Source organism: Fringilla coelebs (genome assembly GCF_963513975.1).
Source record: "Fringilla coelebs genome assembly, chromosome: 20".
In the NCBI taxonomy this organism is placed as follows: domain Eukaryota; kingdom Metazoa; phylum Chordata; class Aves; order Passeriformes; family Fringillidae; genus Fringilla; species Fringilla coelebs.
The window spans coordinates 2,747,256-2,774,442 of NC_140046.1; the positions used below are offsets into that span (position 1 = coordinate 2,747,256).

The 27,187-nt window shown below is 48.0% G+C and overlaps 1 protein-coding gene across 1 annotated transcript; it reads right to left on the reverse strand.

Moving 5' to 3' along the window:
* On the reverse strand, window positions 1-27,182 carry YPEL2 (yippee like 2). Its single transcript, XM_084219097.1, has 5 exons — window positions 27,095-27,182; window positions 15,692-16,005; window positions 2,243-2,286; window positions 1,384-1,492; window positions 1-409 (listed from the first exon to the last, which is right to left on the reverse strand). The coding sequence occupies exons 2-5, from the start codon at window positions 15,806-15,808 to the stop codon at window positions 320-322; spliced, it is 360 nt and encodes a 119-aa protein (XP_084075223.1). The 5' UTR covers window positions 15,809-16,005; window positions 27,095-27,182; the 3' UTR covers window positions 1-319.
* Between the last annotated feature and the right edge of the window lie 5 nt (window positions 27,183-27,187).

A 27,187-nucleotide genomic window follows, 5' to 3' on the forward strand; every position in this document is an offset into this window, starting at 1 on the left:
GCCAGGAGAGCCCAGGTCAGGCTGGGTCGAGCACTGGGCACGTGGAATGGCTGTCGGGCATTCGGTGCATTCTCTGAGCCAACGCCAGAACAGAGAGAGAAGCAGCCAGGGTCAACTCACAAACAGATACAAAGCAAAGAGACAGAGAGACAGAAATTTAGAGGCCAGTCACCAATAAAGATGGAGAAGGGTGTGAAGATGCTCCCGGATTGCAGAGCCTCTAAATGCATGGAACCAAGCGTTCAGTCACTCTCTCACTCTTGGGTACAATGTTCGGTTGGATGGCATCTCTTGCACGCTGCTGGGCTGGGCTCTGCACTCAATCCCAGCCATTATCCTTGATCATGTGAGCTAGTTCAATGATGTATTTGCCTTCTTTATACTTCTGGCTGCTTTCAAAAGCGTGTTCCTGAAATGAAACCAGGAGCAGAGTGAGATGGAGGTGATGTTTGGTGGGAATCGGATCTGGGAATGCTGGTGCAAGTCTGAGCCTTGCCCACGGAGACCAAGTCAACTGCAGGTCTTCCTGGTGGCTCTCAGGAAAAAAATCTTAAATCCTACTTCTGGAATCTTAAATCTTGCTGCTAGAACCTGAAATCCTGGGATGTTAAACCCTTCTTCCAGAATCCTAAATCCTGCTTCTGGAATCCTAAATAGAGTGTCTAGAATACGAAATCCCACTTCTAGAATCTTAAACCCTCTTTCTAGAACCTTAAATCCCACTTCTGGAACCCTAAATCCTATTTCTAGAACCTTAAATCCCACTTCTAGAATTCTAAATCCTGTCTCTAGAACCTCAAACCCCACTTCTAGAATCCTAAATCCTGTTTCTAGAACCTTAAGTCCCACTTCTGGAATCTTAAACCCCGCTTCTAGAATCCTAAACCCTGCTTCTAGAATCTTAAATCCTGCACCAGCTCAGGCTGTCCAAATGTTTGGACAAAATTATGTGGGCTTCCAGAAGCAGAAATTAGGATGTAACATTGGATTTTATTGGAAGGTAATTGAATTTTTGAAGAGCAAACAGATAAACTCGTGTTCAACAGCATTTCCAGTGGGAAGGACACAGGATTAATGGAGCATTCTATTACTCTGATAACATCTACCAGAATAATAGAAAAAAGACAGTGTGAACCACAGGACTGAAGCTATCCTCATTTATGTTAAATGTCACTGAGGGGCACCCACCAAAACCAGGTGTAAATTCTTAGTGAAAATAAAACTACATTAAAGCTGATTCTCTAAATGCAACACACACAAAGGCAGCAGAAAACCAGACGGTTACAGATGAAAACCTGCATTTTGGGCTCCCAAAATGATCTTTCCACCCCCTCAGCTGGAGCAAAGCTGCCCAGGGGCAAGGCCAGGGACACAAATACTCACATATTTCCAGCCCAGCGTGGTTTTGCAGTTTTCACAGTAAATATCTGCCACGGCGTGCAGTCCCGTTAACAACACCCGCTCCTCTGCAGGGCCACAGCCCACGTTCACTCTGGGACAAAGCACAGATGCTCCCATTAGAGCCTCCCCACACCAAGATGCTCCAAAAAAGCTGACAATGATTTCACTGCAGGGTTTGAAAATGTGAGCAGGAGGTTCTGTGTTTCCCAGCCGTGCCCAGAGCAAAGCTCTGTCACGGTTCCAGTGCAGAATGAAAAGGTAAAATGGGATTTTTATTCAACTAAAAAACTCAATGAAAGCTTTGAGCAGGAGATTAATAACACTCTAGTCATTTGTGTTAATTAGGCATTTGAGATAGATTTTCATTCTCAAATTGATAAAATGGTACTTTTACTTTCCCAAATAGAAAATTGAAAAATGTGACTGAAATCAGCAGTTCTGCTGAAAGACAGAGCAGCAGTGACCTCCCCTCCCCAAAACTATTTCCAGTCACTGGGAAAATCATACTCAGTTTTTATGAAGTGCATATTTAGATATCATCTATCTCCACATTTACTAAACTCTGGTTCTCTGGTCCCACTACATCCTGGGAGAGGAGAATGACTCAGCCATTAGCTCTGATTTCTCAACCCGATGACGAAAAAAATCACCTTTTCCTTGCTGCTTATCTGAAACCCCTGCACGACTCAAATATGAATCAGGGGCTATTTCTGCCTCTTTCTCCAGCCATTTGCAGGAAGCTCCCAACTCCCAGGCAGAGGTTTTCTGAAGGAAATTGGGTTTTTTTCCCTTTTTCAGGAGGGTTTTGTTGGATCCCCCCCGGCGCGCGCTGGGTACTCACACGGAGTTGAAGAGGTAAGCTCGTCCTTGGCTGCCCTGGAAGGACTGCAAGGCAAGAAAACAAAGCTCAGTTGGCTGCTTGAGAGGAAAGAGACAACTGTTCTCCAGCTCCAGCACTGCCCTTTCCACAGGACACACCTGCAGCTCCCAGTGTGTTCATACAGACCCAGCCAGAGTTGAGTTTTCTCTCTCAGCAAAATCTCTTTTCACCCTTTTGGTGTTTATGAACTTCACACCATCCTCAGCCTCACCTGAAGGCTGCAGAAATGGGTTTGGATCTCTTTCCAAACTGCACTGGCACAGGAATTCTCCTTGGGAAGTGCCCAGGCAGGTGCTGACCCGAGGATGTGTCTGTGCCAGGAGCTGGGCACACCAACACAGCCCCACATTCTACAAATGTGAGGTGTGTGCAAACCTCCCATTCCCACTGGGAGAGCCTCAGGACTGGGGCTAAACCCAGCAGGAGATGGAGCTGAACATGGAGCAGAGAAGCACAGAGCAGCCAAACCAGCCCAGGCATCCCCAGGAGCCGAGATCAGCATGGAGAGGATCGGCAGAGTTTGGAGGGATCAGGGCAGGGCCAGCCTGGCAGGACACTGCAGGTGTCCCCAGCACCTTCCAGAGTGCCACATCTGTGCCACCACCCTGTGGCAGCTGCATTTTTAATGTGCTTTGACAGGCACACACTGAATGAAACATTTGGTGCTGCTGAGCAAGAGCTGGGCTGTCTGTACAGGTCACCTCGTGGGACACCTCAGGGAATGGCTGCACTGAGGGACTGGGGAAGTCAAAAATCAGCTTTTCTGGACCATTTCCTGGTTTACTTTGCACCTCACCAGGAACCTTGGAATGTTTAGTGGTTTTCTTGAAACCTCTGATGATTTCAGACCAAAAACCCTGAAAAGGGGGGACAGAATTTTGAGGGAAAAGAGAAACATTCATGTTTTACCTCTAACAATGGTCATTTATTTGGTCAGGAGCAACCCAACATCACACAAACCAATCTCTGGGGGGGTCCCTGCCTCCCTTCTATCACCTGCCCAGCTCCTGCCTCGTGGAGAGGCAGCCAAAGCCCTGACACTTCCTTGGGAAGATCCCCAATTGCAAAAGGATCCTTCCCATGGAGCAGAGGCACCTCAGAGGGCAAAAATGCCCCGGGGCACCCGGGCAGGGAGCCACAGCCAGCAGTGCCAGCTGCCTGTGAGGTCTGCATGGCACAAGGGCTGTGCCAGCTATAAAATCCCTGCCTGCCTCCTGGAGGGATAACTGATCTTCAGAGGAATCTGAAGCCCAATATTAGCTGCCACCCAAGGCACAGAAGAGCCCCTGTGGATCCAGGGAGGATGCCTGAGGCACTGGGATATCTCTTTGACTCAGACAAAAGCAGTGCCCTGAGGAATGCCTCTTTTCTTGGGGAGCAATTTAAAAAAAAGAAAAAAAAAAAAAGCACATTATTTACCCCTTGCCCAAGCAGAGTTTTCCACAAACCACTGCTCAGCTTTCAGTGCTGTCTCAATAGTCACCCTCCAGCCAACAAAGGATTTGGCAAAACACACAAAAAGAAGGGAGAGAAGTCTGGTAACCACAAATTCCCCAGTGCATTTGTCCTCTGCAGGACTAATCTGGCTGCATCTTTATAAAGGTGGCACAGGCAGCTTTGATCTGGGTGCTGTAACCTGAGCATTTCCTGGAGATGTTCCTGCTCTTTGGCACAGCAGAAAAATTGGCATATGCTGTAATGGGAACTACAAAATCAGAAAAAAAAGCAGATATATTTATACACCAGCAGATGCTCTTGTATTTGTTTTTGTTGTTTTGTTTGTTTTTTTAAGAGACACACAAAGATTTCCACAACACACTTGATCTGCACTGAAGTGACAGCCAGCAGCCAGACCTACTTTCTGTGCTCTGCATTTTCCCTGTGCAGATTCTCCTGATACACATTCAGAGGTGCAGCTCAATCCCCCTCCCACTGCAACCCAGACTCTGAAACAACAGCTCCTGGCATCACTTTCCAGCTGAAAGAAATGGAAAGGATTTGCTGTGGTTGTTTCCCACTGGAAGCCCAAGCTCCAGATGTTTTTCTGGCTGGGAACACATCTGGATGTGGCAGCAACACAAGCCAACCTCCCCATCCTGCCTGAGCCCTCTAAAACCCACCTTGAGCTGCTGGGATTGGGGATGCACAACAGCTCACTCCTGCTGAGCCTGGGCTCAGGAATCCTCCCCACTGCTGGGTGCTCAGGAGAGGCATCCCAAAGCTGCAGGGCCCCAGGAATGCTGCCTGCAGGAGCCAGGTGGGAGGCAGAGCCTGGAGTCAGCACTTTGCAGCAGATCCTGTCTCCTCTCCCAGCACAAGATGCTTTGGCAGCTGCTCTGGTTTAAGAAGCTCCTGCCACCCAATCTGCAGCCACGTTAGAGCCCCTCAGCTGTGCTGATCCCAAATCAGAGCAGTGGAATTGCTGTTTTACAGACCAGATGTTTTGCAGGGGGTGGGGAGGGTTTGCCCTGTTAGCCAGTGAAAGGACAGTCCCAGGGAGTGCTTGTGGGGAATAGGGAGCTCTCTAAATGTGCTGGCAGAGAGGCAGAGCACAGAACTGCAGCTCTGCTGGGAGACTGAGCCTGCAGAGAGGCACTTGGGCTCTCACTGATGCTGCTGAGGCAGCCACAGCCAGCTCCTGCCTGCAGCACCATCACTCTGCTCTGCTCAGCCAGGACCTGGGGGCTCTTTGGGTAAATCCAATTTTTGTATCTGCTCTCAGCCCCCAGAGCCCTGAGCACAGAGCCCTTGGCAGAGCCATGCAGGGAAGGGCTGTGCCTCTCCACCACCCCTGCCCCACCTCCAGACCTTTGCCCTGGCACATTCCCCTCTCTGCTGGCTGCTGCAGACTCAGGAGGGAGCTCTGACATCCCACCAGGGATGCCAGGGACAGGCACAAACTCTGGAAGCACCTGCAGCTCCTCTCTCCCAGCACAGCCCACTCAGCAGCTCCCCTCCCTGAACAGATGACAGGATTAACACCCCAAGTCTTTGTGATGCTGTTTGACAATGGGCTAAACACAAAGAGAGCTGCTGGAATCATCTGGAAAAAGATGAAGCAGTTGCCAGGGCTAAAAGGCTGCATGGTGGTGCTGCTTCCCTGCAGGCTGCAGCAGAGAAATCCTGCTCACCTTGGTCCAGCTGGCAGCCTGTGAACAGCCCCATAAAACAGAAATGAAAAAGCAACTGGTCCCAGAGAGGTCCCAGAGAGGTCCAAGGGGGGAAGGGAACAGCCTGAGCCCCTTCACAGGCTGCTCCTGAAATAATTCCCACTGCAGGGATGCAAAGGGAGCTGAGGGTCCTGGGCAATGAGGGGCCCAAACAAGCACAGAACCAGGATTTCCCAAAAAGAACATGTTCCCTGTGCTATCCCCACAGGGCAGAGGGGTGCACTGAGAGAAGGGATGCTACAAACCCTTGGGCACTGAATCTGTGCCTGAGGAATCCACTCAAGGACCTCTCCAGAGAGATTTGGGATCACTGATTTCCTACCCTTGGGGTCTGAGTTCCTACAGGCACAGCACAGCACTGACTTATCTATTTATTATTTATCTATTTATTATTTATCACTGATTTATCTATTCCCACTGCTGATCTAACCCTTAAACATCCAAGGAGGAGAGGATCTCATAAAATACAGCTTGAACAGGGAGAGGAGAGCTGTAAGTGACACAAAATGTGCTGTCAGGATAACCTGACACGAGCCTGAGCACCAAATGTGCCCCAAACCCAGCTTTCCTTGTGCTCATGCATTAATCCCAATTCCCACCTGCTGCTTTCCAACATCCCACACCAAGCTCACCCTTCATGGCACCTGACTGGATTTAATTTGATTAAAAAGATGAGCCCTGGAATGTGTAGCAGGGAGAAAAGCAGAAAATAAAAATGGTTTAAATTCCTGCTGCAGATTCCAGGCTCTGCCCAGCCATTCCCTCCCATCACACTCAGCATTTCCCAGGGGAGCAGCAATTTAATTGCCTGCTCCCTGAACCCACAGAGCCCTCTCAGGGCTCATGAATTCCACCTTGCTCTCCTCACACAAGGGGCAGGCAGGCCATGATCAGATTCAACAGGTTCAGTTTTCCTCTGGTGCCACCAGACACAGACCCACACCAAGGGAACAGATCCCATTATTGCACCTCGTGCCCAGATGTGACCTTCCCCTGCTCCAGATGTGACCTTCCCCTGCTCCAGCTGCATTTCCTGAGTTTTAATTGAGTTTTACCACAGGTCCTTGATGCTATTTAAAGCCCAAAGTCGATATGGAATTAGTGGACCAAACTCATCTGTGAAATAATTCAATTAATTCAGCATGGCCTTTATTTATTCCCCTGCAGTTTGTGTTGCTGTGCAGAAGCACAGGGAATAACCAGGATCTGCTGCATTCCATGCCCAGAACAGCTCCAGATTTTGGGGCTCAGCTTATGCAGGAAGGTGCACAGATGAAAGGTGTTTTTTGTCTGGTTCTATTCTGAATATCACTGCAATTTTTATTCTGCCTCACAGGTGCTGATCCAACCCCCAGCCCTAATCCAACCTACAAGAATCCTTGTGCTCTGAAATCCCAGAGTTCCAGTGCCACCCAACAGCCTCCTGCTCCCTAAAACCCTTGGGCAAATTTAAGGAATGATTCATTTTTAAATTCTTTTCAATAAGGACTTTTTTGGTCCAGTTAGGTTTGGTTTTCAAAGGGAGATTCTCTCATCCTCTCACATTTTTGGGTGCTGGAGCCAAGAAAAATCCTCATTTTCACAAGATTCCCCCAAAATGCTGAAATATCATGGACACCCAGCATCATCCCTGGAATGTCAGTGCTGCCCAGGAAGATGGAGGGACTGAAATGGGTCAGGATCCAGGGCCACATTCCCAGTTTTAATCCATACCCAGAGGGCAAGGCAAGGGATTTCTCTCAAAGGGGAAATTTTATATTTCAATTGCAGAAGGGACAAAGAGAATTTCTTCTGAGGCTCTGCAATTAACGAAGAGCAGCACTCAGGGCAATACAAATTCCCTGAAATCGAGGGGGAGGTTTTTCCTGGAGCACTTGGATTTCTAACACAGATAAAAACACTGCTCTGCTGAGCTAAATCCTGAGCCAAACCCTACAAAAATGCCAAAATTCACAGAAAAGCTGCAAACTGCTCTGTCCCCTTGTCCCTCACGTGCCTGCCAGGCTGTCCTGACTCACTCCAAGCACAACACTGAATTCTCCTCCTGTTATCACAAGCTCTCTGCTATTCCCCCTCCTTCCTGAAGCCCTGGGCTCCTGCACTCTGTTCTTATTTATTTTTAAATGAGTTTCCAGCTCACAGACTTCAAAGTGAAATTTCAAAATGCAAATGGCTAAGGGCACAAACTACTGAAGGCAAATTAAAAAAAACACATCAGATTTATGACTTCTATAAAACTTCACAATATTTTGGGGCTTCTCTTGTGATTTCCACAGTCTCTGGATGCTGCTGCTGTTGTGCTTCAAAACTTGACTTTGAGATGAAAAAGGATGGAAATACTGTGGGGAGAAAGAGCAGATGGAGTGTTTACTTTTAAAAGCAATTACTCCCATTTATTTAGGGGCAGAGGAAAGCAGGGCAGAAATGTGTGACTGTGAATCCCAGGAGAGGAGGAAGCCCTGATCCCTGCCCATCCATGGCTCATTCCCAGAGCTGGGATGAGTTTGGCACCCCTGGCACTTCAGTCACCATTTACATTTGGCATAAAAAGGGCAATATGGAGAGAATTTTGTTATTTGCTGTGAAAAAACACAGAAGGTGACAGTGAAGCCCTTTCTGGATACACAAGGATGAAAAATGTCATTTTTGCTGTGGGTTTTATCCCCCACTTTTGAGTGCTGCTGTTTTCCTCTAGGCTCAAAGCATCCACCCAATCCAGTCATTTTAAAAAGCAGTGGCAGGGGGAGAATAAAGCCTTTTATTTCCACATTAATGATTGCTGCTGCATGGGTTTTGGAGATAAACACAGAGCTGGGATGGGAGATGGAAACTGCTAATGCAACAAGTTATTTAATTAGCAGCATAATAGTGAGTGTCCACGTATCAGTGGAGCACTGTTTACCATTAATGCAGCCCATAATAGCAGCAATGCTGACACTGAGGGCAGACTTGCTTCTCAGCAAAAGCAGATTTGTCCAGGGCAGCAGCTCCCCTGTGTCCCTGGGCAAGATCCACTGCAGGGAAATGAAGTCACCAAACACCTCCTGGCTGAGAATTTCACCATTTATTGAAATTACCGTTCATTTATTGATCCAATAAATTCTCAATATTTGTGTCTTGTCAAAAGAAGTTTTGATACTAAAATTTATTTTATTATTGAGGATATGAGCTGGAATCAGATTTTAACTCTGACTTTAAATCTCCCAATTCCAGCCTCAGTTCCCACCTTTGTTATTGCTGCTCATCCCAACAGTTGGATTCATATCCATTTTATCAATCCAATTTTAAGAGAGGAGAGTGGGCAGAGTTTCCTCACTCCCTGAGCTTCAGTCCTTGCCCATTCCAGCCCTGCTGGGTGAGGAAAGCTGCAGAGGATCCTGCAGGGATGTGCTGCTGCCTGCCAGACACAGCAGCTCCCCCAGAGCACACTGAAGCCCTCAGACAGCATTTCCTGCTGCTCTAAAATACAAATTATCCCCAGAGACTCCTCAGGGTCTTCTCCCCAAAGGCAGCAGGTGGGAAAAGCCCCTCTGTGCTGCCCCCGTGGTTTTGTGTGATTAAATTACAGATTAAACCAGAGCTCTGTGCTGCTCCTGGGCTGCTCTAACAAGGATAAATCAGATTAAAACCACACACCTGCAAGGGAAATTCTCAGGACAGCTCCTCCCAGGAGCAAGCCCTGGGTTCTGCTGGAATTCCCTCCTTTTCCAACTGCAAGAGCCAAGAGCTGAAACTCCCAGGAGGGCTCAGACCTCACCAGCTCCCAGCTCCAGTTGTTCAGGATTTGCAGCAGTTGCAGCAAAACCCCTGATGATTCAACTGTCCTTCCTCCCTGGCAGCTCCCTGGATAATAAATGGGAACAATATTTTATTTATGCCCAGGTCATCAATTCTGAGGCAGAGGAAGCAGCAGATGAAAGGAGAGCTGTTTCCATGAAGAAAGTGATGGATTAGAAAAAATCCATTTTTACCTTGTTCCTCCTCCTTGACAGGGAATTCTAAACTCTTGTGATTTATTACCTTTTTCCTCCTTCTTTTGGAACAGAATGAAATATTTTAAAAATCACACAGCAGTTAATTGCTGCATAAACACAATTATGCAAGGAGCTACAAATTACCTTGGGCTTTTGCTATTAAACAACCATATCCTGCCTAAATAAAAACAACCTGATCCTGACTCTCTTCAATCCCATTGTGGACAGCAGGATCTGAGGGAACACTGGAGGGTAAATCCCAGAGGAAGCAATTCCACAGACAGAGGGATCTGATTGGAGTGGCTGCATTATAGAATGGGCACCACAACCTCTCCCTCCCCAGCTCGGATTTCACATCCTGACTTTTCCCTGCAAAGGGCACTCCTTGTTTGTTTATTCCCTCCCAAACACGGAGCTGAGGGACTCAAATAACAACCCCAGACCCTCTGCCCTCCTCCCTGCCCACACCAACCTGAAGAAAGGGTTCTGGGGATGGATTTGTCTGGAAAATTCGAATTAAGGCTGCACCTCCTGCTGAAAGGCTGGAGGAAAAGCTCTGATGATGACACATTGTTCTGCTGAGCACTGAGATCCTCTGGACCTGCATTTCATTTTAAACTTCATGGAAGCCAAGAATTACAAGGTGCTTTCCCCCCTCTCATGTTCACAGCACTGAAATGGGAGCTAAAAAATCTCATAATGACTTTTCCCAGAGCTGCTTTGTTGTTTATCCCTTACTGCTTGAACTCTAATATTTGCAATTAAGAGCAAGCTCTGAATAATGCCTGGAAGTGGCAAATTCATTAGGGAACAAGAGCTGGAAAGCAAAATCCAAAAGCTACTGGACAGCTTCTAGAAATGTGCATAAAATGGATAAATCTGGTGCATGAAGAGCTCACAGCAAATAAATGAACAGAAAATTTCTGTGCAGTGCTGAGCCACTGAGACTGATACAATTATGAAATGTGGGAGCTGAAAAGATGCTGCTGCAGAGTCTGAGGCTGCAACAATGAGACCAGCCCTGTTTCCATCCCTAAAAAGAGATTGAAATGCTAAAAATGCAGGAGAGAGCCACAAAAATTATGTGCAACTGGAAAAAATCAGATTGCACCATGACAGAGCCGAGTCTCTTTGGTCTGTCCAAAAACTGATCAAGAGTGACTTTGGTTACTGCAGACCCTTTATAGGGAGAAGAGCAGGGACTGGAGATGCATTTTTAGCAAAAGAAATAAAATAATGCCCAATGACAAGAAGTACAAGTCAGACAAATCTAAATTCAAAGTCTCTGATTTTTAATAGTAAGGATGATTAACCACTGGAAACAAAAATGACCAAAGGGAGCAGTGAATTTCCCCTCTTGAAGTCCTCAAATGGAGACTAACTGCTTTTCCTGAAAGAATTGCTGCAATCCTGGTGAAATCTCCTGGCCCATGCCCCTGAGGAGCTCAGGTGTGATGATGTGATGGCTCCTCCTGGCCTTAAGAGCTCATTACTGGGGAACTTCCATTCATATTTGGGAAGGAACAAGATCTCCTTTAAAGCAAGAATAAAACCTTGTAATGAAAACCAAGAACTTTACCCTTAAGAAGGGAATTCCCATCACCTCATACACTGGTTTTTCCTATGATGGAAATGCAGGATTTTCATCAGACATGTCTTGGACATTTATTAAATGCCTCTTTTCCCATTAGGTTAAAGATTACCTCGTTGTAATTTCACATTTATTGTTTGTTCTACCTTGTGTGCCTGTTGCCCCCACCCAGCAAATAACTTCACATCTTCCAAGTGAACTGAACTACAAATATCAGCTGGTTCCTGAGAAGTAAAACCCTAAAGAACATTAAACACTGCCATGTCCACATGAAAGAAAGAAAGAAAAAAAAGCAAAGAGCAGAACCAAAAACCCAAAAGCTGCTGCTCCTTTCACCAAAAACCCAAAACTGCTGCTCTTTTCACCAAAAACCCAAAACTGCTGCTCCTTTCACCAAAAACCCAAAACTGCTGCTCCTTTCACCTGTCATGTGGTCCCCCAAGTGCTCCCAAGCAGCTGAATTCATCCACAGCTTCTGTGCAGGCACCAAAGCCTCAAATCCTTTTCAGATCCTCCAGCTGCAAGATGGAGCAAAGTTTGATGCTTTCAGTGAGCCATAAATCTCCCCAAGAGCTGCTGAAGCACCAGGCTCAGGCTCCAGCAGCCAGGAAAGAGAGAGGCCACAAGGACTGGGAGGGAATTTTCCTGATCAACCTCTCAACTCCCAGCTGAGAAGATCAAAAAGAGCTTCCAAGTGCTCCCTCATTAACAACCCAGCCCCAAATGGCAGAGTCAGGCACACAGGAGTCCTGGATTTTTCCTAAATTCTCAGCCTGGAGGAGCTGCAGCCTTTTGTGCTGAAGAATTTCCCATTCATGTTCAGCTGAGGTTCCATGCAGACATCAAAGGAAAACATTAAATTTCCCCAGCAAGCCTCGGGCTAACTTCAGAGGATACATCACTGAGTAATGTTTAGCAGTTGGATCACAGTTAATTCAGGGGAAAAAAAGAAACTGCAGGACGCCCACAAGACATTCTCCACATATTTCCATAATCAGGGACATTTCTGCTGAATTACTGCTCACATAGCACAAAAAATCAGCACCCAAGACACTCAAGTGGCATCTTTGGCCTGGATCTTTCTGCTCCTGTCCCCATCCCCCTCTAAGGGCACCAAGAACATGTGGATTCCAACAGAAAGAGCTGAAATAACTCAGAGTAGGTAGAAATCAGCATCAGCCCTGCCAGTTTGAAAACTTTGTTTAACTTTACTTGGTAAATGTCTGTTTTGTTGGCTGTTCCCCTAAGGCCCTGCTAGAAAATGATGTGAAAGGAAAACTCCAGTGTCTCCTTCCTGGAGACAATCATTATGGAATATATATTTTTCTCAAACATTCTAAAAACCATGGGATGTTGTGCCTGTAACAAGAAGTACCTTTCACTTATTTTTTTGGCATTGAAATGTGCTTTTTAAGTACAGTTGCCTGGCACAGTGATTTTGTTTTTACATTAAAACCAAAGAGGATTGGGACACCCTGTACTAATTTGGAGGAGCAGACAGGACCTGCTCCAAAACCCTCCAAGCAGACTGGACAAAGCAGCAGCGTTTCAGGTGGGGAAAAGGAGGAACAAAGACATCCAGTGACTTCCTGAAGGTCACACAGGAATCTGTTGCAGGGCAGGGTTGAGTTCCCAAAGTCTCAGCCCACTTATGCACTGGAAAAAGCAGTGAAACAAGAGTATGTACTAAATTTGGCACAGCCTTTTAAATGATGCATTGCTCCAAGGGAACAAGAACCTCCACTCATGCTAAGCCAGACACCAAAGGAACACAGAAAGGAAAACTACTCACTCCACCCAATTTATCTGATCACCTTAATATTTCCTAAGTCAATAAGGCCTTTCTTGGCCAGACAGTCCAACCTACAATTTAGATCCTGTTACAAAATCAGACACACTAAACCACTTTCTCCCTCAGGCTGCAGGAGATAAAAGGCCAAGTAAGCAACATTTTGGTAACTGGCTTCATGTAACAGCTTTGGATTTTCTTAAAAGCTTCAGCATCGATTGTTTTCTCTAAATAGCAATGGTTTATTGAGAAACCTTCTACCCCTTTTAAAGCACAAGGTTTTCCTGAAGTAGAGAAAGGAGCAAAAACTGCCCTGCCAAGGCATATTTGTCCAAGAGTTTTGGATACCTGGTGCTGGCAAAACACTTTGAAGCCAGAGTTAAGTTAACACTGGTGCTGAAAGGGCTGAAACTCGGGAGATGGAGAGGAAATGAAAGCATGGCCTGACACAGAACAATCCTGGGATTCAGCTCCAGTTGTGTTTCATCCAACAGCTCCAGCCAGGGCTGCAACTTGTGAGCATCCAGAGGAGCTAAAAGCTGCTGGAGTGCAGAGCAGCCCAGCTCTGGTGTGGTCTCTGCACAGCTCGGGGCAAAAGGAGCACAGGAATTCATTTCATGAAGGCAAACCACCAGCACCCTGCTGTTACATAAAAGCCTGGTTTGTGGGGAATGTTTCCAAGGATGGAGTCATTTGGGCTGTTTGGATCCCATGGCACAGTCAGGTTCAGGATGAGCTGCAGCTGCTCCCATTTTTGCAGAGTCTCCCACTCCCTTTTGCATCCTCATTCCTCCCTTCTCCTCTGCCACGTTTCCATGTGGGAAACCAGCACGGCAACTGCAGTGCCTGCTTCAGGGATGTGAACATAAGGCTGGGATGAAAGGACTGAAACACCTCCCCGAGCCCTTCTGCAAACTGAACTCACACAGATAAAAAAGCCACTATTTAAGTTTGCCTGGGAAAGTTCCTCCACATTTGGAAGCCCCTTGAGGCAGGGACTGCCCTTCTGGTCTGTCAAACACCACTTGTACAAGCCATGATTGCACAACTACTTTTATAAGGTTTCCAATTATACAAAGAATGTGTTTTTATTCATGTTTACAACCCTGAGAAACAAACCCTGAAACCCCAAACCCTTTGCATTCAAATTCCACGACCTGCTGGTGGCTCCACAGACAATGTGGTCCCAACTATTAATTCACACCTTGGACTAGAATGAACTTTCAGAAGGAGCAGATCCCAGAGCACCTTCCAAAAGTCACATTGTGCTTCCCTCCTTTCCCTCTCCTGTCCATATTTCAGCAGTCAGCATTCCTGGGCAGCTTCTGCCTGCCTTGGGCTAGAAGCTCAGATTCCAAGGAGTTGGCAGCACTGGCACTGCCCTGCTGGAAGCTCCTTAACCTGCAAAGCTGGCTGCATTGGAGCATGGACCTGGAACAAGGAGGGGAAGGAAGCATCAAAGGTGAAAGCACTGGGAATGTACAGCCTTGTTTTTCCTTGGCTGGGGACCAGCTGTGTCAAGAAACAAAAGCAGAGCACAAACTTTAATCTACTGTAAAAACAGCAAGTAAAACAAGCCTCTTTCCTCATCCAGTGAAGCACTTTCTGTGTCCCAACACAACATCCAGGGCACCAAATAAAAACCCAGGGAGCCACTGCCCCATCTCAGCTGGGCTCAGGAGCCTGGAGCCACCCAGCTCACCCAAAAGGAGAAGCAATTTCACCTCCAGGACTTTTCAAACCCCTTTCCAAGGGGCACAGCTCCTCTGTCCCTGGTGATCCAAGAAGCTGAACTATTCAAGCTGCACACACAGAGCTCACAGCACCATTCCCACTCAGCCCAGCTCATAAATCTCTGGCTGGGGCTGTTTTTTCTGAGCACAGATTTTATAAGCTGAACAAACTTTACGGAACAGTTATTCCAAGGCAGCCGAGCCCTGGGACCTGAGCACAGCCAGGCTCCAGCACACACTGGGAAGGTTTCATTTTCCCACTTCAGAACAAGCTCCTCTTACTGGCCTGCTCCTTCTGCATCAAAGCACTTACTGGCTCTGAGAGCTTTTAATTTAGCTTATCCCAACACCCCTTTAAGAGTTGGAAGGGACTGATGAGGATCACTGAGTCCAACTCCAGCACAGGACACCCCAACAATCCCACCCTATACCTGAGACCAAACCCTGGGGAGCCCCTCTGCAGTGCTCAACCACCCTGGGGGTGAAAACCTTTTCCTCATATCAACTAAACCTGCCCTGACTCAGCTCCAGCCATTCCCTGGTCACCAGAGTGAAGAGATCAGCGTGAAGAGATCAGCACACCTGTGAGGATGGTGAAGACCCCAAGCAGTTAACACAAAACCAGGGGCTCACAAACAGATTCTTTGGGCTGAGAACCCATTTTCTAAGGAAAAAAGCAGCTGGATAAGGCCAAGCACTTCCACAGCCACTGATGTGCAATGTTATAGTATTTGCAGGGATCCCTGTGGCAGGGAGAAATGATGCATCTGACTCCATCTTATCAGAGGGCTAATTAATTATGTTATTATACTGTGTTATTCTATGCTATATTACATATATCACATTACATCTAAACTGAATCTGCCAAGCATTCAGCTCTGCACACAACTGCTCTGAATCTCGTGACTGTCAGCCCAGAGTCCCAACACACACACACACACCTGGCCCTGACAGGCCAAGGCAACCAAACACCATCACTGTGGGTGAACAATCTCCATACTGCATTCCACTTCTGCACAAACACAGGCACAGCAAATGGTAAGAACTGTTTTTCCTTTCTCTGAGGTTCAGAGGATGTGAATCTCAGAAATATCCTGTGCCTTGCTTTTTTCTGTGAAACGTGGAGACAACGCCTGCTCCGGGGAGCACCTACCTTGGAGATGAGCTCGTCGTGGTTGGCCAGGTGAGCCCTGCAGTGGATGCAGCTGTAGGTCCTGTGGCAGGAAGGCAGATATGCCTGGAAAGTCTTGGACCTTGTCATCTTCACCATTGGAGCCACGGAGCGCTGGCTGAAGTCGGGGGTGGCCCAGGAGGCGCTCCCGCAGGACGGGTCGCACGGGAAACACCGGAACACGCAGGTAAAGGCCGTGGTTTGGCAGGGGACGGGTGTGTGGGGCAGGCTCCACACGCTGGTGATGCTCCAGAGGAAGGGATTTGGGCACGGGAAGCAGGGGATTGCACAGGAACCTGCGGTGGAAAGCAGACACAAGGCTCAGCTCGCCGAGGTGACGGCGCTGTCGCAGCCCGCAGGGGGATTTAGGGCTGGATTTAGGAGCGGGAGACAGGAGTGATGCCCGGGGATTAGAGCAGCAGCACAGAGCTTTATTCACTTGCTGGCTGCCCTCACACCTCCCCTGCTGCTGTGATCTGCACCTCATGGCTCTGGAGATGCCTGCAGAGGGGTGAAGGTGATTCCCACCCAGCCTGGTCCCCAAACCGCCCTGGGGCACCAGCCCAGCTCTGCCAGCCAAGGGGAAAGTGGGGAGCAGAGCCAGCCCCCTGTCCCCTGGCTGACTCACTGCTGGGACACCCCATGGGAAAAATGAGAGCTGGACCTGGGTTTTCTAAGGCCATGAGTCACCAAACCAGTTTTTCCCTCCATTCTGCCCTACTTTCCCCATGGGAAATGCACGATTCCTTCATTACGCTCTCCTTTAGAACTCCCTGCAAGCTCTGAAGGCAGAAGCCATTCTATAAACTGCACTCCAGTATTTTATTTTTTTTTAATCTGAACATCTGACAGCAGCCAAAGCAAGGCACAGCCTCTGAAGACTACTCCTGATAGCAAGAGACAGTTAAAAACCCCATTCGGGATGGAAACACCATTTTACACTCCGACATCATCTGACAGCACCTGCAAGGCAGCTCAAGTCTGGGTCTCTTTTTGTTGGCAGAAATGCAGTTTTCAGATCCCACACCTATAAAAGTCTTACCAGCTACAAGTGTTCCTTTTGAGGATGGAGAAGCACAAAGGAAGCAGCTCCCCTCCCTCCCAAATCCATGGCGTGCATGCACGCTCTAAAAATTAATCATGAACTCTGGCTGTTCCTCCCAGGAGGATTTTCCTTTCCATAGAACATGTGATTCTGCTCAGTTTCTGAGCATGCACTTTGTGGGTCAAACATGGAACAACACCAACTTCACCCCCAAAATAAAGAAAACAAGGAATAACATCTCAGGCATCCAGGAAATCCCTGCCTCCAACACTTCCCCAAGCTTGCCATGGTTGATAAAGCAAATTCAAGGTATCCAAGGCATGGACACAGTCTCAGGGTGTTCAGAGCTCTGTCCAGCCTGGCTGGGACACCTCCAGGGATGGGGCAGCCTGTGCCAGGCCTCCCCACCCTCCCAGGGAAGGATTTTTGGGTGATACCCACCCCAAAGCTCCTCTCTATCAGTGTGAAGCCATTCCCCTGCTCCTGGAAATATTTCCTCTCCCTCTGCCGGGTACCAAAGGGACCATGACCACACACAGAGCTCAACAGGAGGCAGAATTGTGAAAAATAACAGGATACCCATTTTTTCCCTTTTTTTTTTTTTTCTGAAATATTATTATTCTGCTCTCCAGGAGGCAGCTCCCTCACAGTCAAATGGGAAAAAAAGCATCTTGCTCATCAGGCAAACTGCTGATAAAGCATATCCATCATGATCATAACAGTCAGCACTTCCACAGCAGTGCTCATTCCTAAAGCTTTTTGCAAATACCAACTTAATCAGATTAACCTTTTCCAATTAAAGTTACAGCCCCAGCTAAGCAGGACCCCTCCTGACACAGAAGGGTTCATTTCCCAGCTTTGAGGAGCTCACCCCTCTCCTGTCCAGTCCAAATGAGGTTTTGCCAGGGATTTACCTGGCCAGTTGCTAAGGACTGGGCACTGTTTGCTCCACAGCTGCAGCTCTGGATTTCAGCAAGATTTGTCTTTTACACTCATCAGAGAAGGAAGATAAATCAGTCTTCACCTGTATCCTGCCCCAGTTCTTTGTGTGCACCAGAATTTTGTCAGAACTGAGTTCTGCATTAGTCAGCATTGTTTTCCCATCCAAGGTGAGAAGCACTCAAGGACTGCAGCCTAAATTAGCAACAGGGCAGAAACCAAATGTAAACCAAAGCAGAATCCTCATGATCAGCTGCTACACAACCATCCCCAAATTCCAGGGCCCAGATTGAGCAGCTGATGTGTTTTATCCCAGCCCTAAGGTATCCCAGAGCCTGGAACCTGTGAGGCTCCAAGTGCAGGGAAGCAGGAGGCCAAGTGTGCCCTTCCTGGGGCCAAAGGCAGCTGGATCCCTGGAGACAGATTCCCTTGGGCAGAGCTGGAGGAAAGCACAAGGAAGGACTGGCAATCACTTCAGCTGATTCCTGAATGAGAATCCAGATTGTGTCTAAACCTCAGGCCTGATTTGTAATGAAATGGTGCAGCCCCCTCTCACCTCCACTTCAGCATGGATCAGTAAAATAATCCATCACCACTTTTACCACCTCCATCCTGCCATGCCAAACTGGAGAAGGTACCCCCAGAGCCCAGTGGAGAGATAAATAAACCCCAACCAGAACAATATCCCAGCCATCCTTTAATTTGTTGCTTGCTGACCCCTCTGTCCAGACCTGCTAAGCATCAGTGCTCCAGAACAATGAATAAACCAGGAAATCCTACAGCTGCATTTATCTGCCAGAGCAATGAACACACACAGGAATTATCTGCTGCACACAGCTTTCTGCAAAAGCAGTTCATGAGCATTCATTTATTTGACCTCATAACACATTGAACATCAGCAAAAAACATTTGACCTTTTAAAAGCAGATCAAAAAAAAAAAAAATTCAGGCGAGATGGTATCAGAGGAACTGCAATTCCTGTTCTCAGGGCTGTGCTGAGAAGGCAAACTCCATCCCTCTGCTTCAGGCAGGGCAGAGAATAAAGATTTGTGAGCCAAAATCTTGCTGGGAAGCTTTGTTAAGAAAATGCCTTGAATATAAACTTCAGATAAGCTCAGCTATAATTTATCAAGACACTACTTTGACACAGTCTGACCACATGTGCATTGTCTACCAAGAGCTCTGTCCTCATCAGTGTGGGAGAGGAGGTAAAACCTACAGGAAATGCATTCTGACATTCTACAAGCACAGCCAGCAGCTTATAAGGACCAATTTCTGTCTTAAATATAATTTTGAAATGTATTCAGTGGCTCCCAGCAATGCAAAACCCAACCCCGTGGATTTTTCATGTCCTAATGACAACTACATTTGAATTAAGAGACAATTACCAGCTAACAGTGCATTTGTTCTGCTGCAGAACAAAGGCACAGGATGAATTTGGGCTGTGCCTCTGGTTTTCAGAATGATGAGCTCATGTTCATCAGCATCACAGGCAGTGGGCAGCAGTGGAGTCATTCCACTCACTTTAAAAAAGAACAAAAGGAGGTTTGTTCACTTTATCATCATGCCCAGCACTGTCAGAGAGATGAGTATCTGTCACCATCAACATCATCCATTATTGTTCTTTTCTCATTCAAGAGAAATTTATCTCTGGGATGCACTCACTCAGTTCAATGGAAGAGGAATTTGTGCCTATTAATTAATGCCCACCAAGTCAGAAAGCTGGTTTAGACAAAAGGAAGGGATTCTACAGCAAAAAAAAATCTGCAACATCATTTTTTGTGGGTTATCAGTGAGGAAAATCAGCTGAATGTTTTGCTTGCCTGCACTGGGTGTGTTGGGCTGTCCTGCTTCACCCTGCTGAGCTCTGAGCAGACATCAGCTTCCTGATGGAAAAACCACCACACACATTTTGCCATTTGGGCAACTTTTTGGTTCAGAATCCACCCTCCACCTGTGGGTGTCCAACACCCACTTCCCACACCGAGCTGTCAGCAATTCAGGAAACACAAAAAAAGGGGAGGAAGTCTGTGCCAAGCACTTGCCAGACAAGGCCACTGCATGTACAAGTCCATATGCCAGGGAACAAACCCATCACACACAAGCCTAATTTTGAATAAAATCCATTTGCAATGCAGCTCAGATGCAAATGTTCATTGTGGCAGGACAAACAACAGGTTTGTTTGGGCTGAGAGCTTTTTTTATGATTTATTCAATTTTAAGATAAACTTCAGCCTGTGAAATACTTATTAGAATATAGCAAATGCTACAAAAAGCTGTTTGCAGCAGCTCTGAAATAATCCAGGTATTTGGAAAACCAACCTTTCTCCTTTGGTGAGTCTCTTTCATTAATACAGAAAGAATCTGAGATGTGCTGATTCCCAGTGCAAGGAGAGCACAAGAGGAACTGGATTTGCAGAGTTTTCTGTGTCTAAGCTGGGTTGCTCCAGGATTCTAAGAAAATTCTCAAGGTAAATACAGCCACTTACCAAGGTTTTCTTGACAAAAACTGCTTAAATATTCCTAAATGCAGCTTGAAGGAAGGCTGGTCTCTAACTGGAGTTGGGGTTTGATGCCCTGTTCTGCTTCCCTATGGAACAGGAGTTATCAGAGCCAGGTGTTGGACACTCAGAGACACCTGTCACTGCTAAAGGAGCATTTTATACTCTGCTGGTGACAAAATGTCCTGTTTGGGGCAGTTCTGGAGATCCACAGCTCTGGGAAAGATGAAGCAGATCATCTGAAGGTGGGAGGGTGGGATGTACCTTGTGGAAGGATGAGCATCCTGAATTTAACCAGGGAACAACACAAGGGGAAGCCAAGAAAGGAGCTGAAAGAGCAGATGGGTGAACACAATGTGCTTCACTCCTTCAGCATCAAGTTTCTGAAATGCACCAGTTTCAAACCCTGCCTAAGGTGACACTGCAAAGAGCTCAGCACTGATTCCTCAGTGTCCTTCTCTAACACCTCAGCTCATCCTCCAAACCCTGCAAGCAGGAAAAGAACATGAAAAAATGTGCAAAACTGCAGGAACCCTCTGCACTGACTTTTATCAGCTGTGTGGACATAATTACAACACAAATAATGATATTTAACCCCTTTTCCTCCTTCTAGCAAGTGAGGTCTCTCCATCACAGTGAGGAAGCACTTGATGGTTTTGGGGAAAAGGGGATGGATGAAGGTGATGCTGATGGCAAAGAGCATTCCAAACACCTGCCAGGAAACCACTAGAGGGCATCGGGAAGAGCTGCAGCAGGAGGCAATCCCAGCCACAGGGAAGCCGGGACGGGCAGGATGCCAGCCCTGCTGCACCTGCCGTGCTCCACATTCCACAGCCAGCCCGGCAGGAAAAACCCCAGCACCAACCCCGCCACGACTGCCAGGCTGGTTCTGTTAATCACCTCTTAAAGGCTGGGGTTTGGTGGTTTTTTTACCTCTTTAAGATCATCATTCTGTGTCTATCACAATTCTTCTTGTCAAATATAGATACAGCAGCCCACAGCAAACCTCCCCCCCCCGGGTGTCTCTGATGGACAGGCTTCCTCTAAAGGTCACCTGGAAAGCACAGGGAAATGAGGTGAAACTTAAAAGGAACAAAGAGCAAATTTTAAAATTCACTTCAGGTTAGAATTTTGGTTAAGTCTGTGTAGCTTTGTCACTGTAACCCAGTAAAAACCCATTAAACGTATCAATATTAAAAAACATTTAAAAATCCTTATTTACATAGTTGATTTAGGTTCTGTCAATTTGGAGACTAAATCAAATTTAAAAGTTTCACTTATTTTAATAACCCACAGCAGTGCATTTTCAGGTTCTGAAATGCAAGAAGCAAGTTCAAAAGGCTCCTGCATTCCAAGCAGGAATCCTTGTGTGAATTACAGCACTCAGCCACCTGGAAAGGGAAAGAACAGGTTAAAATAACTCAGTGAAGATCCTGCAGAGGTGCTTCTTTCTGGCTCCTGACTACAGAGAGCAGGGGACAATGAGAATTTTCTGAGTTTCTTTACAGCCTAAGGCTGGGCTTGGACCATTCAGTGTCAGAACTGCTCACTCATCTCTCCCCACAACCCAAAGCACCATCAGACAGCACTGGGAAGGCAGGGAAAGGAAACAATTCTGGATATTTTAATCAAAGCCTTTCCTTTACAATTTCATCTCAAAAAGGCACAGCACAAGCTAGGACAGACATCACCTGGCTCAATGGTTTATTACAGAAGGTTTCTTTAAACCTTTTTTTATTTAAAGGTATTATTGAAAGATTCTAATTTATTACTTTTTCCAGGCCTGCCTCTGAAACCACAGGAGCAGGGACTGCAAGATTCAGCCTCTCCAAGGAATGACTGACACCTCTGGCTGAATTCTCTTCCCACTCTCCCCAGTTGCCTGGCAGCGATATCTTTGCAATGCAGAAGAGCCTGTGCCGCTGATAAGGAGCAGCAGGGCGAGATTACAGCTGTGAGCTGCCCACCTCCAGGTCCTTGCAGCCAAATCCAGGGCCCAAATCCAGCAGAGGCCACTCCAGAGGCACCAACCACAGCAGGAGAAGCCTCCTGGAGAAGCAGCGATTCCGAACCAGGCGGCGCTTCCGTCTGCTGCTCCCACCAGCAAATCCCACTCGTGCCACAAATAAAAGCTGCAGGCTGGGCTAATTTAACACACAAGTGACTCCATTTCCTCCTCTACATTTTTCAAAGCCCCAGCAGCCCCAGGAAGGGGTAAGAGTGCTGCGGCTGAATCAGCTGAGCTGCAGCTCCTCTGTTTCAGAGCCACCCTCGTGCTGGACAAAGCCACGCTCAAGGTGAAGGTCACACTTGGAACCCCAGACAAGGACTCTGCCAGATTCACACACACACAGAGCTCTGCAAAATGAAACTTGCCTTGCTATTCCAGCACCAACCAGAACTAAAGGCAGAGAGGAAAAGCTCTTCCCATCCAACTGATCATTTACTGACAAAATGGAAACGCTTTTCATCATCCTCACTTCTCAGCTTGATTTGCTTTAATTGCAAAACAGTCTGGCTGTCCAAATAAATCTCCTATCACTGCATTTTCTGTGGTGTTCCTCAGATCACTTTATTATCTCCCTCTCTGGCAAATGTAGGTATGACCAGGATTCAATTACCTGGGTCTGCAGGATGGATCATCCATTTCTCCCTGATAAAGCCAGGGAACACAGTCAGAACATTTATCTACTGCAAGGATCACTCCAATATCCTCAAAGACATTAAAGAAGGGTCTGCTAGAGCTGCCTGTCATGACTCACTACTACAAGCTCTCCTTGCCAAATTCCCAAGTTTTCACCTGCCCACAAACCCCACCTGCTCAGAGAGTTCTCCCAGGAACATCTTTAACCCAGCCTTGCTCTGTGCCCAGCAGCTCAGCTGCCACAAGACAGGCAGCGACTTTATTTTCTCTCCTGCTACATCTGATTCTGTTCTGAGTAAAGCTGAGGATCAAATGGTGAATTCTGACCCACCTCAGCCAGAAACACTTTTAATGCAACAGTTCCTGCACTAACAAGGGACAAGCTCTGTGGCACTTCAGCCACAACCCTTCTCACTCCTCTTTAGTGTGTCAAGGGGGCAAAGTCAGGTGAGCATTTAGAGCCTGGATCTTCACATGACAGATACTTTATAACTGAATCTAGTTTAAGAAGATCAAGTCAGCTGTTACCTTGCCAGGTTTTGTCATTAGTTCCTCCTGGATATCCTCTCAGCCTGCCAAGGCAGGTGAACTGACTCACCTCACGCAGTTCCTGACGCATGTTTGAGCTGGGAGTTCCTGGGACTCTCGTGAAAATTTCTTATTTCCTCACAGTTAATAATTAACCCCATCTTTTATTTTTGTTTGTGATGCTGGGCAGTCTGTTTTTAGTAACATCTTGCTCCAGCCATATTTCATCAGTGAAACCTCAGAGGTTTCTTCTGGAGCTCCACGGCTGGGCTGTGCAATGCCCAGGTCACACCACGCTACATTTTGTCCTCCTGGTGCCAATGTGAAACAGGAGAAGTGACACCACTCTGCCTTCCCCCTCACCACATCAAAAACTTCTCTGAAGGACAAATTCAAAGCATCCTCAGCTTTTGGAACTTTCAGTAGCCTTTGCTCGACTGCGGGAGTTTCGTTTTGTACAAGTCACGACAGCATTGAAAAAAAAAAAGGAGACTAAAAGTGATATATTTTTGTGAGTCAGCAAAACATCTCACATTTTAACATTCTCCACCTGAGCAGGTGTAAAAAACCAATCTCTAGATGGACCTGTTGGTGAGGAGACCGGAAGGCAGCTCCACCACGATGCACTCCCATAACTTCCAGTGACTCACAGAGCCTGGCACTATCATTTGTTAAAGCAAGAGTGAAGCAGGGATAATAGCTATTTACTAAAAACAGAGGAGCGTGATTAGCTTTAATTAGCATTGTCAAGTGACTTGAGATTGTCAGGTACAAGATGTGGGAGAACTAAGTCTCATTAATTATGTTATTTCCTGCAGCCTTAAGTGGCTTGGCCAGTCCAGTGACGCTTCCGGAGACGGAGCTGCTCCCGATGGCCAACCCATCCCACAGCAGAGGGTGGAAAAGCTCCCAGGCAGGCTGGAAGATGTGGCTGTCCAGTAAAAGGTTGCAGAGAAGGAGAAGAATCAGGAACACTCAGCTTATGTGCTGCAGGACAGCCACAGAGCCTGACAAACGGGGACAAAAGGGCAAAATGAGATGGCAGAAAGCAGACTGGGAGATAACAGACTGCCAGAATCCAGGGAGATGAGGACCAGGGACCAATGGGGGCTACAGGGAACAGGATTCAGGTCCAGGGACAGCACTCCAAGAAAGCTGTCTTTTTATTCTCCCCAAAAAGCAAAATATAAGAAATCCACATTCTCTATCAGCATCACACAGCCAACAGACACTGATTTACCAGCTGAAGATCTGTACTAAAGAAATGAAAAATCTTTGGGTCAGAATAGTCCCTCCCTTCCACGGACTGGAAGGAGAAGGAAACCTGTCCTCAGCCATTAGTTACTGTGATTGGATCTGAAACACAAGACCTGCAAACCAACAGGCACAGAAAAGAGGGAACATCCTGAAGGACCAACTCACAGGTCTCTATCAAGGAGTGGAAAAAGACAGCTGTGTATCCTGGTTTCCAAGCAATAAACACACTCTGCTGCATCTTGGACATCCTGACCAGCTTCAGAACAGCCCAGGGAACTGAACTGTCAATTTCCTCATTCCTGACTCTGTGCTCCCTGTGCTCCAGCACTCCATAGCTGACCTCTAATGAAGACCCTGCTTAAGCTCAAGCAAACAGAGCTCTGCCAGTTAATGACCAAAGCCCAATGAAAGCCTGACTTTATTGGTGTCTCTTCTTCCACAAACACAGGCAAAGGCAAAGCTGTGATGCAAGAACAAGAAATAAATGGTTTTTTACTCCTCTGCAATCCCTGCAATGCTTCTGTAGTACCACAGCAGATGAAGGAGGTCCCAACTTTCTGAAACTGCCAGCCAGGACCTACACCAGAGTGACCAGTTCCTTAATTAAATTCTCTCTCAGCAACAGGTTTCAATCCATGAGTCAAAGAGCCTTTGAGGGAATGTGGATTTACAGGTAGGGATGCTGTCTTCTTCAACACAACCCTGACTCAACTGCACACACCAAGCAGAAGGAAAGGAAATAATTTATTCAGATTCTATGGATCCAGAGGACACGAGGGAGCTCAAGGACTGTTTTGCCAGTTATTCCAATCCTGGCACTGGGAAAGAGACACCTGCAAAGAAAGCTAAAATAATAAATAAATAAGAGAAGCCCTTGACATCTCCACCAGATGAAAATGTCTCTGCTCTCCCCACAGCATCCCCAACCTCAGCTTCAAAGCCCAGCCCTCACTTTTACACAGCCTTTCAGCAGGAAACAAGAACCAGGGATCCAGGGAGAAAAGGAGAACATCCCAATTCCCTCTTCCAGCACTGCTCTTACACAGCAAACAATGTTTACAAGGAACCAGAGGCGTGGATCCAACACGATGAGATCTTGAACAAAATCAGTGGGAGTGCTCTGCGAGGATGAAGTCACAAAACACATCCTTTCCAGGCAGAATCCTCTCACGGATTACAAGGCAAGCTCCCTCAGTATCTGCTTGTTTACAACCCTCTCACTCAGCACAGGCCTCCCTGCACTGCCCAGCTTTAAGGAACCCTAAACGCATTAGGAAAAATCCTTATCTGGAGCAGGGAGCAGGCGCTGAGGGAGGCAGGGCAGGGAGGCAGGTGCTGTGCCCTGTCCCGCCCTTGCCCGGCTGCATGCGAGGAACACTGCTCTGACAGGCCTTGCTCTGGCTGTTTTCTAAGACAGAAAAAGGTGAGGACAGAGCCACTCCAGTAAATTGTAGGCTAAGGCTGCAAGGATTCCAGTTCTTTTCTTCCTACCCCGTTCAAATCACATATTTTAACAGGAGCATTTCAAATCAGCTGGACTTCAAAAATCAGCATTAAAACCTGAAGCTATAGACCCAGGGCTACTTCTGTCACCTCGAACTTCTCCGGCTTTTCTGCATCGAACCCAGAAGTCTCTATGGAGATGCAGAACCCCGTTACCATTTCACCCTCAGCCCTGGCCCTCGGCGGAGCTCCGCAGAAGAGGAAGCTGCTACACCCTTATCAGGGGAGACAGCAACAACACAGAGCAGCCGAGCAACAACAGAGAGCAGCTGAGTAACAACACAGAGCAGCTGAGCTACCCCGGGAGGGGCACCCCCAGGCTGCCCCGCAATCCCCGTGCCCCCCCGGGCACGATGGCAGCAGAGCCACAGCCGGGCACGGCCGGGGCTCCCGGGACTCGCAGCACCGCTGCCAAACGGAGCCGCCGGCCCGGAGCCCCCGGGGAAGATGCGGCAGCTCCGCGGGGTCACCGCCCGAGCCCCCCGCACCACCGGCGGGCTCAGGGCTTGCGGTGCGTTCACCGCCACGGCCGGATGGGTGGCGAGGCAGGACCACCTCTGCTCCTCCTCCTCCTCCTCTTCCTCCCCCGGCGTTTCCTCGCTGCTCCCCGGCCCGGGGGCACCGAGCCCCTCCCGGCCGGACCTGTTGCCCCCCGCCTCCATCCCCTGGCCCGGCCGCGCACACAAAGGCCGCCGCTCGCCCAGCCCGGCTCTCCCACCGCCAGCACCGGGGGCTCTCCCCTCTCCTCCAGCGGCCCTGATGGAGCCCCCCGGGGATGCTCCGCGGGATCCGCGCGGCCGCGGGCCGGGTGGCGGGGGGGACACGGGGACACACGGACACAGACGCGGCTGTGGCGCAGCTGCGCGCGGCCGCCCAGCCCCGGCCCCGCCGCGCGCGGGCCGGGACGTTTCTCCTCGGCGGCCGCTCGCCCCTCACGCCCTCACGCTCGCCGTGCCGCCCTCACTCACCGCGGCCGCACCGAGCGCGTCCCGGCGCGGACCGAGCGCGGCGGCCGCCGACGCGCACAGAGCCCGCAGCGCCTCCCCCGCCCGCCGCCTGCC

Coding starts and splice junctions, on each gene's coding strand:
- YPEL2 (XM_084219097.1), bottom strand. CDS start 15,808: ATGGTGAAGATGACAAGGTCCAAGACTTTCCAGGCATATCTGCCTTCC. Junction 2,287..15,691: donor ACGACGAGCTCATCTCCAAG/GTAGGTGCTCCC, acceptor CTTGCCTTGCAG/TCCTTCCAGGGCAGCCAAGG. Junction 410..1,383: donor CCACGCTGGGCTGGAAATAT/GTGAGTATTTGT, acceptor GTTTCATTTCAG/GAACACGCTTTTGAAAGCAG.